At 44.9% G+C, this 13,217-nt stretch overlaps 1 protein-coding gene across 2 annotated transcripts in view; it reads right to left on the minus strand.

The window, feature by feature from the left end:
* Positions 1 to 491: 491 nt before the first annotated feature.
* The window catches only part of ECHDC1 (ethylmalonyl-CoA decarboxylase 1), a 301,457-nt gene continuing 288,731 nt past the window's right edge, over positions 492 to 13,217 (minus strand). For both annotated transcript variants that reach the window (XM_044064070.1, XM_044064078.1), the window contains exon 6: positions 492 to 1,097. In XM_044064070.1, the coding sequence (XP_043920005.1) occupies positions 677 to 1,097 (421 nt within the window). In that variant the 3' untranslated portion in view covers positions 492 to 676. The remainder of the gene's footprint in view (positions 1,098 to 13,217) is intronic.

Genomic DNA, 13,217 nt, shown 5'->3' on the forward strand with positions numbered 1-13,217 from the left:
TGGATGGGTAGCCTGTTCCAGAGACAGGGTAGTCTCTGGGATATATGCCCATCTCTCCAGTAAGTCCTAGTTATACCACAGGCAAGGTTTTTAAGTCTTTAGAACAGGTAATTCTGGTGTTTGTTTTTTTGGATATGAAGGAGGCCCATTAGAGTGGGGTCTGATAATGCCCTGTGTCAGGCATAGCTCTTCCCCATCAATAGCCTATAGGAGACAGAATACAGGGATATGGCCTTGAGGCAGTCTACAAAGGACACGTTAGTTATGCCTTGTATTCTTTTAGTGAGGAACCTCTGTGGACATTTCAATTGTTGAATATGCCTGGTTAGATACATACCAAAGGGGGCATTAGTGTAACTGTGCTCCAGTATATTGGTCCTCTGTAAATGAGTGATTATTGTCAGGCTACATAGTGCCTGCCTCATTCACAAACTAATGCAATGCAGTTCTAATGCTCAGTACATTTTATGCCCAACTAAAAAACTAAAGTATGCATTTTGAAAAAATTTAATGCACTGACACATCAAGACATTGAAACTTCAAATGCATTTCATGTTTCTTTGAAAGTTAATATAATTTTGAAGTGTATAAAATGAGTTTACATTCAACAGTATATACTGTAACTTAAAATACTTTCTGAAAACACAAAATCATTGATAGAAAACACCAGCTATCCTCAATCGATTCTTATTTTTTTGTGTTTTGATCCTTGGGCCAATACTTTCAGATTGACAGGTCCTCCCCAAACAGTCCCAAATATATCTTTCTCAGTTTGTAAAGCACTTTCAAATGGCAGTTCTTTTCCAGAAACAACTACCTTTTTAATGGCTTTGATTATTTCTGGTGGTCCTTTGGTGTACTGACTTAACCAGCTGCGAGCTTCATTTAAAATTCTTTCTTCCCCAAATGAAGTTAAGATGGCATCTGCTAATCCCAGTTTCAGTCCAATTTCGGGGTCTACTTTTTGAGCTGTACTGAGTAACTTCAGGGTGGTCCTACTGCCAACAATCTGCACAAGCCTGGCAGCTCCACCCCAGCCTGGAACTACGCCCATGTGTTTATGGACAAATCGTATTTCACTCCCTAAGGCCAGTAATCTGGAAAATGGAAGGGAAATGTATTACAAAGTAAATTCAAGAGATGATAAATGCCACTATACAAAAATCTGGTCAACACACTATGTACATAGCACGCCACAGCAGTTATCAGACATTAATAATTAACAAACTTTAGTTTATTAATGAATGAGACCAACAAAAAACAAAACTACAAAATCACAGTGATCAATAGTACATATTTCTTAATGCAGCATCAGGCTCATGCACAACCTTAGCATTTTTTTAAAGAAACTAATGAACACAAAAGCTTTGAAAGAAGACACCCAAGGACCTATTTCATTGGTACAGTACATTTTGAAGCAGTCGTATATTATTTATCAACATTTGATTACTGTGAAAGTCTAACTGGGTAGGAGCCAATTTTCAGCTTAGGCCAGGGGAGAAAAGCTCCAAAGTATTACAAAAACAGTTTAAGAACAACAAATACAAAAAAGCAACTGCAGTTTAAATTATACCACATTAGACAATCTGAAAATGTCGGTTAAGAATAGATCCAAGTTGTAGTGTATTGATTTAATATTTAGAGATATTTTACCCAGTTTATAGAGAAATTAAAGGTAAGTTACTATAATACAAACAGGAATTGCAATATGAAGTGAGAGAAAAGCAGGCTTATGGTATAAAAGAGAAAGCCAGGACAAAGAAATTGATAGAAGCAAGGAAGTGAATGAAGAAGGGACAGTAAGGAGGTGTACGGTATGAATAGGTACTTGTTCACATTTTAGGGATATAATTTATCCTGATGTTGAGCAAGAACAGAACATTATCAGAGCCTATACCAGATATATATATATATATATATATATATATATATATATATATATATACACACATATATACACACACACACACACGAGGAGCTCTTGTTTTACAATTGCTGATGAGGCCTCAAGTTCTGCAGGCAGTACAAGAAAAAAAGGTGCACTGAAATTTGTATTCAAATCCTTTTCACTTAAAAAAATAAATAAATATACATTCCTACTTCTTCACTTGGTTTCCATGGTGACACACATGCTGGCCTCCATTAATGCTATTACTAAAGTTAACTGCTTCATTGTTAGCACATTTTTTTACTCTATTAGTCATTTTATACAAATGTAACAGATGAGGTAATGCCTCAAGGTATTGTCGAGACACTGGAATGAAATGACCCATCTCACTCACCTTGTTGCCAAGTGGCTCAAAGATAGGATGCAGGACATCAAAACAGAAGTTACTTCCATAAAGAGACCAGTTACTAGTAGAGTCCCCAGGGTTCCGTGCTGGAACCTCTGTTTGGCATCTACTTTTCTGAAGTAAAAAAAAAAAACTAAAGGGCTTTGGAGGACTGCAAGCTAGAACAGTCAATGAATCCCCAAATGACCTAGCCATCCTGTAGGATGGTCTGTCCCAAATAAATAACTGGTGCCAATATCATGGACTGAAACTAAATGCCAAAAACTGCATTACTATTCTTTGGGAAGCCATTTATACCAGAAAACTACCATATTGACAATACACCTTTAAAAGCTGACCCAGTTGTTCTGGATTTGGGAACTTATGTAGAGAGTAACCTAACTTCTGACCAACATGTGTCCATTGTCATAAGAAAGTCCTTCTATGTTGCACAGCTTATAAACAAATGGATTGTATCCAGGTGTCACTGCCCCCTTTACTCAGCTCTCATTAAACAAATCATTGAGTAAAATTCCCCCTTTGGCATATCTGTACAGATACACGCATCAGCTGGAACACACACAGAGATACCTGACTAAAAAGATGCAAGGACTAAACATGTTCTGTATGGACCAACTCAAAGCCCTGACACTATACTCTGTATGCTACAGACTGCTAAGAGGTGACCAGTGCCTGGCATGCAAGCTATCTTTCAATCCATTAATGATGGATTTACTCCACAACACCAAATCAAATGGCATCAGAAATACCCAGTCCAAGGATCCATACCTCTTCTGCGACATCAACATAATGGTTGCTATTTCTCAGAGGATACCTCTGCTCTGGAACAGACCCCCCCCACCCATCCACATAAAATGAGAAGTTATGTACCTACCATAACGTTCCATGTTAGTTGTCTTCTTCTCGCCTTCTTTCTTGCTGGATGGGTTCGGAGCCGATCCTCGGCTCCGACTTGGCCAATACTAAAGCTTGAGAGCTAATTCCACCGGCTCGAGGCTCCCCCATATCCCACAATGCTAGGCGGTAACTCCTCAGATCTCATTTGAAAGCTAGGCCAAGCAAGAAAAAAGCTCCATAACATGGAGAAGGGTAATCCACCTCTATAGGGCTGACTGTGAGGTGACTTAAACCTAACAGAGGAAAAATATAGAGGTGGTAAAACAGTGGGAGAAAGGATTAGAGGGGTCACAAATAATCTCCTGTAGGTCTGTCCAGGCTAGGGGGAAGGAGGGTGGGACGCAAGAAAGAAGGCGAGAAGACAACTAACATGGAATGTTATGGTAGGTACATAACTTCTTAATGTTAAGTTGTCTATCTCGCCTTCATTCTTGCTGGATGGGACCGCGTCCTAACATCTTGTCCCGGGTGGCCTATCGGAACAGACTCTTGAGAACAGTGGAACCAAAGTTGGCACGGTCTCTGGAGGCTATGTCCAACTTGTAATGAGAAATGAAGGTATGAGGTGAAGCCCAAGTTGCTGCTGAACAAATAGAATCAATAGGAAGCCTATCCTGAAAGGCTATGGATGTGGCTAATGCCCTTGTAGAGTGAGCTCTAGGCTTAGAGGGCAATTGTTGGTGTCTGATCTCATAAACATAGGTAATCGTAGAAGTAAGCCATCTCGAAAGTGACACTTTAGAGACTGGAAGACCCATCTTGCCTTCCGCATAGGAAACAAACAGTTGGTCTGTTTTTCTGAACTGTTTTAGTCCTGTCCAAATAATACCTTAGTTGGCGATGAACATCTAAAGAGTGCAATTTTTGTTCTGACCTGTTGACATAATTGGGGAAAAAAACTGGAAGATCAATAGTTTGATTCAGGTTTGTTTAAGAGGCCACTTGGTATGCAAGGATACTCTATCTTTGTGAAAAATTAGATACGGAGGACGACAGCATAAAGCATGAAGTTCCAAAACCCTTCTAGCCGAAGTGATGGCTATTAGAAAAAGCGTTTTCCAAGACAGCAACTTCATAGAACATGAAGCTGCAGGTTCAAAGGGGGGTAGAATCAAAGACGCTAGAACCAAGTTCAGATCCCATGGAGGAGGTGGATCCTTGACAGGGGGCTTAAGAAGAAAGACTCCTTTCAGAAAGGCTTTACAGAGTTTGTGGGACATGATAGTTGACTCTGACACTCCCACATGAAAATTAGATATAGCCGCCAATTGAACTCTGATAGTAGAAGGAGAAGAGCCTGCTTGGAAAAGCTCAGCTAGGAAATCAAGAATGGACTGAATGGGAGCAGTAAAGGGGTCTATGTTCTTGGGCATTGCCCATAAAGAAAAACGTTTCCATTTGCTGCTATAAATCTTCCGGGTAGAAGACTTATGAGAAGCTATCAAAATATCTCTGAGTGAGATATTAAGGGAAGCCTGGCTAAGGTTGGAATTGGAGGAACCACGCTGTGAGGTTCAGAGAAGAAAGGGATTGGTGCAGTTGACCCGACTGATGGATCAATAGATCTGGAACTGGGTCCAGATGCCATGGTTGCGCCAAAAGGTAACGATGAAGAAAGGGAAACCAAACTTGTCGAGGCCAATAAGGGGCAATGAGGATCATTAAGGCCTTCAGAGCAATGGCTTTCCGAATCAGCTGAGGTATCAGTGGGAAGGGAGGAAAGGCATACAGCAGCCCCGGAGGCCAATCGTGAGCTAGAGCGTCTCTGATGGGATGACCTGGTAGGGGAGAGAGGGTGAAGAACTCGGTACACTTGCTGTTTTGGGGAGTGGCAAAAAGATCGCAGCAAGGATGGCCCCAAGTTCGAAAAACTTCTTCCAATACTGACTTCTTCAGAGACCACTCATGAGGCATGAGGATTGCTCTGCTCAATCTGTCTGCTATCACATTGGACTTGCCGGGAATGTGCGTTGCTATCAGGAAGCGCTGAGAAGAGATCGCCCATTGCCACAGTCTGAGTGCTTCTCGACATAAGGGGTAAGATTTGGTTCCGCCTTATTTGTTGATGTACCACACTACGGACATATTGTCCGTCTGAATTGCTATAGTTCCCTTGGGAAGAGAGTCTTGAAGGGCTTGCAACGCTAGAAGCACTGCTCTCATCTCTAGAACATTTATGTGCAAGTGGCACTCGATCGGCTGCCACGTGCCCTGGACTGTCCTGCCCTGGTAATGCCCCCCCACCCTATCAGGGAGGCGTCCGTTGTCAGAGTTGCAGCCAGGGCGGGGGGGTTGAAGGGTCTTCCTAGAAGAAGTTGGGGGGATGTGACCCACCATAGAAGATGATTCCTGCATGACTGAGTTATGCTGATAGTGTGGGACATTGGTAGAAGTTGAAAGGACCACTGAGTGAAAAGCATCCACTGTAGGATCCTCATGTAAAAGCGGGCTAAGGGAAGGAGGGGAATAGCCGCCGCCATAGTCCCTAGGACTTTCAACACCAGTCTGACCTTGACCTTGTTTAGTCGTAAGAGAAGGGAAACCTGCTTGTGAATCTCTGCTACTCTTTGTTCTGTGAGTCTGGCTGACAGAGTGACTGTGTCTAATCTTGTGCCTACAAAAGTAATAGATTGACAAGGCGACAAGACAGACTTTTCGTAATTTACCGAGATGCCTAGAGCCTGACAGGTTCATAAGGTGTAGTCTTTGGCTAAGAGAGGTAGATGCCTGGTGGTGGCAGTCAGGAGCCAGTCATCTAAATACGGAAACACCTGGAATCCCTGGCCCCTCAAATGAGCGGCGACCACTGCCATGCATTTGGTGAACACTCGGGGGGCTGTAGTGAGACCAAAGGGCAGGGCCCTGAACTGAAAATGACTGGCCCCCAGCCTGAAGCGGAGAAATCTCCTGGATCGTCTGTTCACTTTGATGTGATAGTACGCATCCTGGAGATCTATGGAGCACATCCAGTTGTCCTGGCCCAGAAAGGGCAGGATGGACTGCAGCGTGACCATCCGAAATTTTGTTTTCTTGACAAACTTGTTCAAGTTGCTGAGATCCAAAATGGGTCTCCAGTCCCATTTTCTTTGGAACCAAAAAGAATTTGGAGTAAATTCCGGATCCTTGTTGGTCTGCTGGAACAGGTTGAATGGCTCTTTTTGTTAGCAGCGTTGAAATCTCTAGTGCTGCTTGTTCCCTTTGACTGGGTGGAACGTCTGGAAGGGATTTTCCGGACTGTTTTGGGATGCGAATGAAAGGGATTCTGTAGCCTTCGGATATGATAGACTGTACCCACTTGTCTTGAGTAAGGGAAAGCCAGGCTTTTGGGTACATAGATAATCTTCCCCCGACTGCCTCCGAAGGTAGACAGTCGGGCAACCCCTCAGGGGTGTTGAAAGGGTTTGTCAGAAAAAGATTCTCGACTACCCTGATTCTGCGGGCCCCCTCTGCCTCTAGGACGGCGTCTATTATTATTGTTCCCCCCTCTGCCTCTAGAGGGGAAATGACTCTGTGCATCCGGCAAGACTCCCTGTGGTTGTTTGCGGAACCACATCTCCCCCCCCTTCTGGCCTTTGGGGTAAGGCCTAGAAGGGGTAGAAAAATGGACTCCGACGGCAGAAAGAGTCTTACCTTCTACCTCGCACCTAGTCAGAGTATCCTTCACTTGTGGACCAAAGAGAGATGATCCATCAAAAGGGGAGTTAGTGAAAGACGCCTTGAAAGGGTCCGCAAAGCTACATAGCCGCATCCAGGCATGGCGACGTAAAGCCACCCCTGTACCTGCGGCTCTGCTCACTCCATCAGCCGCGTACGAAATCAGGCGCATGGAGGAGTTAACCACTGAATTAAGGGTAGCCAGCTGGGAGTTCATCCTATCTTGAAAACCCACAGCTGATGGGTCCTTCAACATTTCACTCATTTCCTTAAGCAAGTCCCTCTGGAGACGAGTGAAATGACACAGGTAATTCAGCGAATGCATGGAAAAGGTCGCTGATGAAAACATCCGCTTACCGTACCTGTCCATGGTCCTAGATTCTTTATTAGGAGGATGACCAGGCACCGAAGGATCCGCTAATTCCTTCTTGGTGGCAGCAGCCACCACCATGGCATCCACAGAGACACCTTTGGACAAAAACTCCTTGTCTTTGGGGGCAGTGATAAATTTGGCCGGTCTCCTAGGGGTGGGTTCCACTGAGTCAGGAGCCACCCAAGCCTTCCTCGCCACCACTTCCATGAGTGGGTCAAAGGGAGGGGACACCCAGGAGGTGGAAGGTCGAGAACCAAACGCCTCAAGGTACACTGATTCAACCTCTGAAGGGTTAAGGGCTGGCCAATTCCCCCTCTGCTTCAGGATTTCCATTATGTCTGCAAAGGAGACATCCTCACAGGGAGAACGAGGGGAACCCTCCGAATCTTCCAAATCAGTGTCAGAGGTGACAGACTCAGGGGAGTCAATGTGCTTCCTCTTGCACTGTCTCTTCCTAGTGGGTCCTCTGCAAGATCAGGAGAGGCCTCGGAAGAGGAGGAAATTCCCACTGGGGAAACTTGAGGCGCAGATTCCCTACGGTCCGAAGCAAGGGAGTGAGAAGAAATCACCGCAGGCATTGTAGAGGGAGGAGCTGATGGAGCCGACTGTGGAGTAGAACCAGGTTCTAACACGCTCCTCATGACCTCAAAGGCACCCCTATCAGGCAGGGCCAGAGGTCTCCGCTCCGAAGAGCTGAAAACCTCCCCTGGCACTGACAAGGATGGCTCCGAAGCCGATGTCGTAGCCGAACTAACCAGCGTCGAAGCACCGAGAGGGAGAGTGGGGTCGGACAAGGGTCCGATGCCACTCGCCCCCTCTGAGCCAACGAGGGAAGTCCGGCGCCGAGATCCCTCCAAGGTGGAGATCGGAGCAGACGACGGCGCTGAAAGGAAAGGTATCTGTTCCGACGCTCCCACAGTCTCGGCTAACAGGGGCAGCCATCGACTGTTGAGTCGGGCTGTGTAACATCTTTGCCAGTGCCTCGGACTTAAGAAGCCTACTCACCACCCTCTGCAAATCATGGTCCGAAAGTCTGGAGGACCTAGAGGAGTGTGACCTATGGCTCCATTCAGACAAGAGCGGTGAGGCTGGAGCCGAATGAACGGAGCCGATAGAAGGAGACCTGGACCACTTTCTAGTAATCGGTTCCGACAAGAGTGTCGGAACCGACTTAGACTTGTCTGTCTCGGCTCCAGTTGGAGCCGAGGACACTGTATGTGTAGTAAGTCTAGAATCATTGGCTCCGGCCGGAGCCGATGGTTGAACCGTTAAAATGGTCTTTGAACCTCCGGAGGACGGCTCGGACGCTGGAGCCGACTGCCTGGAGAACTTAGAAGGTTTCCCCGACATGGACTGTGTCGGGGGACCTTCAGGCTTCAATAAGCCTCTTAAAATTAGCTTATTTTTATGTTCCTGCAGGACTCTAGGGCTGAAACCATGACAGAGAGCACAAGAGTCCTGCAGGTGTAAAGGTCCCAGGCAGTATACACAAGAAGTGTGACCATCTGTCAGAGACATCTTCTGACAGCACGAGTCACACTTCTTAAAGCCTGAGATCTTCGATTCTTTAGACATGTCCAAAGAAAAATAGTGCAATTACTCACACTCACACACACACACCGATTACACTAAAGTAAAGTAACTAACTTAACAAAATTTCCCTAGAAAAAACAGTCACTCCAACTACTAGGAGGGGAGGGAAGGGGCCTAAAGGCCTAAGGGAAGAACTCTTGAGAAATATTTTTGGAAAAGGGGGAGAATTTGGAAGGGAGTGGTAAAAAACTACTTAATTAACTAAAAATTACGGAAAAAATTAACTTAAAGTGGGTCTATTTTAGTAAAAACTTTATATAAAACAACTAACCTGCAGAGCCGGTTGGAAAAAGCACCTCGTCAGCTAAGCGGCAAACGAGATCTGAGGAGTTACCGCCTAGCATTGTGGGATATGGGGGAGCCTCGAGCCGGTGGAATTAGCTCTTGAGCTTTAGTATTGGCTGAGTCGGAGCCGAGGATCGGCTCCGAACCCATCCAGCAAGAATGAAGGCGAGATAGACAACTTAACATCAAAGCTTATTCCTGTCCGTATTCAACTGCAACTTGGATCTATGGCTAGGAAACAGAAAATTTACTCCAGGACTGCCCCCGCTACTAATGGCTAAAGGTGGCTCCTAAAAGTTTTATTCCATACATTGGTAACCTCAAATTATCTATCATTTGATTTCAGTTGTTATCATTAGGGGTGCTATATAATTATTGACCATGGGATTTGTAAGGCCAATCTTTAACCAAGCAGGATAGGTTAATTTTAATTCAAGCATAAAAAGGGAAAATGACTAGGCTTAAAATGTCCATCAAGGGCAGCTAGCCTAGTACTTAGCTATGAACCTATGAGATGTGGAAGAAAGGCTTGGGTGTCCACAGGGTCAGGTGATCAAGAAGTAGATGCAGGGTCTTGGCATTATAAAACAGTTTTTATCCCTAGGTGGGAGTGAAGTTCCATACCTAGTGTTAGTACCTGTTTCAGGGTATGTGGAAACAGTTAAAAAGGTACAGTACAGTGAATAGAATATGCAGACTGTTTCCATTGCTGATGAAACCCTCATTCTCCAGTCTGTAGTTCCATCGAGAAAAATGGGATAGGCAAAAGATTGCAAGGGGCATTTTGACTATGCTGACTTTTGAAGGCTGCTGTGGATAGGTACAAGACTGCATCAGGCATTTCGACTATACTGACTCTTGAAGGCTCTCGAGGTTAGTAGGAATGAGGAATGATGCATGTTGAGCCATTGTGCTGTCCTTAAAACAGTGACCAGAGGTCAGGACTGAAGAGAAAGCTTGAGAGGAAATAACCCCCTAAAACATAGCTGGTTGCAAAAGTGGCTCCTGCTGTTGCATATTAAGAGAAAATACAAAAACAGTAAACTCCTTCCGTACAGTGAGAGAAGTAATACAAAAAATGTTTCAGTGATCAATATGTGTCTGCATCCGACAGGACTTAGAACTCCTCCAATAAACAGAGAGGTTGGACATTAAAAAAAATGTTCAGTGATTAGTACTATATCCGAACTTCACCATGTGTGATATTTTATTCTCCCTCTTCATTTATCCCTGAGCTCCAAGTAATCAGAGGAACATCTTAGACCACTTCACAGATGTTCCAGTACGTGGATGTCTGTTATGACATCCTGTTAGCCAGTACCCTCTGGTTTTGGTAAGCAGAATACATCCTAATTATGTCAGCATGGCAGATTTCGGCCCATATGCATACGAAGATAGCAGTCATCAATAACAGTGTTTACCCTGGTATACAGGTTACTCTACCTGACATGTAAGCTTCACACTGGGTATTGGATTTATCTTCCAATGCAGGGAAGGAACAGCTCTCTTTTAGACACTTAATCCATTCTTCTTTGTTGTGATCCAGCACTACAACTGAAAATTAGCATCCAAACCCCCTTAGTAAACAACTGTTTTACTAGGCTGCGGAATTATGCCCGCAATGAGCATTCCATGGTTTTCTATTCACTCAGTGGAGTGTGCTAAAGACCTCTCCAGGAAAAGAAGCACTAATGTCTACTAGTGGCTCAGTGTTTCAGGTGGCAATACCACATGAGTGCTCCCTCTCTCACTCACATTTTTGTATTGGGCCTCTAACTCAAAGTAAGAGCCATCTTTCTATGTCTTGACATGCTAGACTGTAGCACAATTTAACTACATAGGTTCATAGGTTCGTACTAGGCTATCTGCCCAAGGGCATTTGTAAACCTAGCCCAGAGTTTTTGTGGCTTTCGCCACCCCTTAGTTTGAAGAAAACTATGCCCATTGTTTTGCTGTGCCTCTGTCAAGCAGAGACACTGAGGTAATCCCTGGGGTATATCTGCGATCTCCCATCCATTGGTCAAGATTTCTCTTGAACATGGCCAGTGAGGTGCTCTGCCTCACATGTACCGGGATTTTGTTCCACAGCATAGGGAGTCTTTGGGTGATGAATCTGTCCCTCCAGCATGTCTTATTAATGACCGTGTCAAGGCTCAAGTCTCCCGCCCTTGTAGTTCTGAGGGATCTAGATTTTTTGAGGTGAAGCATGTTCATCAAATCTGGGTTTGACATGGCCTTGTATGTCAGGCACAGGTCACCTCTGAGCAGGCGGTAAGCGACTGAATAGAGCTGAAGTTCTTACAGTCGGGCAGCATAAGACATATTTTTGAGACCCTTTATCCTTTTGGTGAGGAACTTTTGGGGCCTTTCCAGCTGCTGCAGGTGTCGGGTAAGATACATTCCGAATGGAGCATTGTACTCAATCATTGGTCTGATGAGTGATGAGTACAGGGGGACAATGACCTCCCTTGATCTAGATGTGAATCCCTTCATGATCAGGTGGGCAATGTAGAAGGTCTTCCTAACTACTTTAGCAACGTGAGTGTCAAACGATAGGTTACTGTCAACCTGAGTCCCCAGATCTCTGATAACTTCTTCTGTGCTCAGTGGATTGCCACCTATATTGTAGCTAGGGGTAACCTTGTTTTTCCCGAAGGGTATGACTATGCATTTCTTGGCGTTTAACTTTAGGCCATGGCTCTGGCACCAGTTATCCGTTTCTGTGAGACCCTTCTGAAGGATATCTGTGTCAGATGTGTTTTCGACTATGGCGCCCAGTTTGCAGTCATCTGCAAACTTTGTCAGCCATAACCCTCCTGTGTTTGCTTGTACTTCAGAAAAGTAGATGCCGAACAAGAGTGGGCCCAGGACTGAGCCCTGTGGGATCCCACTTGTGACAGGCTTTGAGTCTGACATGGCGCCAGCAACTCTGACCCTGTGGGTTCTGTCACTTAGCCAGTTTGCAACCCATCTTGTGATGTATGGGTTTACATTTAAGCTGATGAGTTTTTCGACGATACCCGAGTGGGGTATTGTGTCGAAAGCCTTTGCCAGGTCGAGGTAGGCTGTATGGACTGCCTTTCCCTCATCAATGGCCTTGGTGACTGTTTCGAAAATGTCAATCAAGTTTAAAAGGCATGATCTGCCTTTGACAAAGCCACACTGGGTTGGATCCAAAGTCTGCAAGTTCCCTATGTCTTTATTTATGAGTTCCATTATGATCCTCTCCATGGCTTTGCAGATCAGGCTTGTCAAGCTGATGGGGCGGGAATTTCCAGGGTCGGTGGAGGCACCGCCTTTGTGAAGTGGGACCACAGTTGCCGTGCACCACTCCTTGGGTACGTATCCTGAGGTGAGGCTAAGATTAAACAACTGTCCTAACTGCGGGTTTAATTCCTCGTTGAGTTCGTGGAGCACACAGCCGGGGACACCATCCGGTCCCATGGATGCTGTGTTTTTCGCCTTAGAGAGAGCAGTTCTCACCTGGGCGTTAGAGATGTTTGGGGGGGCTACAATCCTCTGGTATAGATATCTCTCTTTTTGGGGGGGAGGGGGGAGTTTGCACTGAACCTGTCAGCCAGTATATTGGCAATGTCTGTAGGTTCAGTAATTTTCACATCATTTTGAACTAATTCTGAGCATATCTGGGAGTTTCCTCCCAGGTTTCTAACATAGCTAAAGAAGGCCTTATGATTGTCTTTTGAATCCTTAGCGATTTTTCTCTCAAAATTTGCCTTGGATGATTTTATGAGAGCTCTTAGTTTTTTACTTATACTGATCAAAGGTGTCTTACCTTTTAAGGATTTTGCTCTATCTTGTAGTAGCTTCCTCCTTTTGGAGGAACCTGGTTGGAGGAACCACATGGATCGCCTTATGGACTGATGCCACATGCTACCGTGTCCTTTGGACAGCTAAAGCTAAAATAATTCAGAGATGAGGGCCCAGGAGCAGGGCTCCTTGAAGAAACTTCATAAAAAGTGTAGTATCTTGAATTTTATGTCTACAATATAATTGGAAGGGACATGCAATGCTATCATCAATAGCAATCTTGCATATAGGCAGGAGTCCAGAAAATATTCAGGCACAGGATAGATGGCATATCCACTCCCAAATCCAGGCTA

This window comes from Protopterus annectens, chromosome 1.part0 (assembly GCF_019279795.1).
Source record: "Protopterus annectens isolate FY-2018-M chromosome 1.part0, PAN1.0, whole genome shotgun sequence".
Lineage (NCBI taxonomy): Eukaryota > Metazoa > Chordata > Ceratodontiformes > Protopteridae > Protopterus > Protopterus annectens.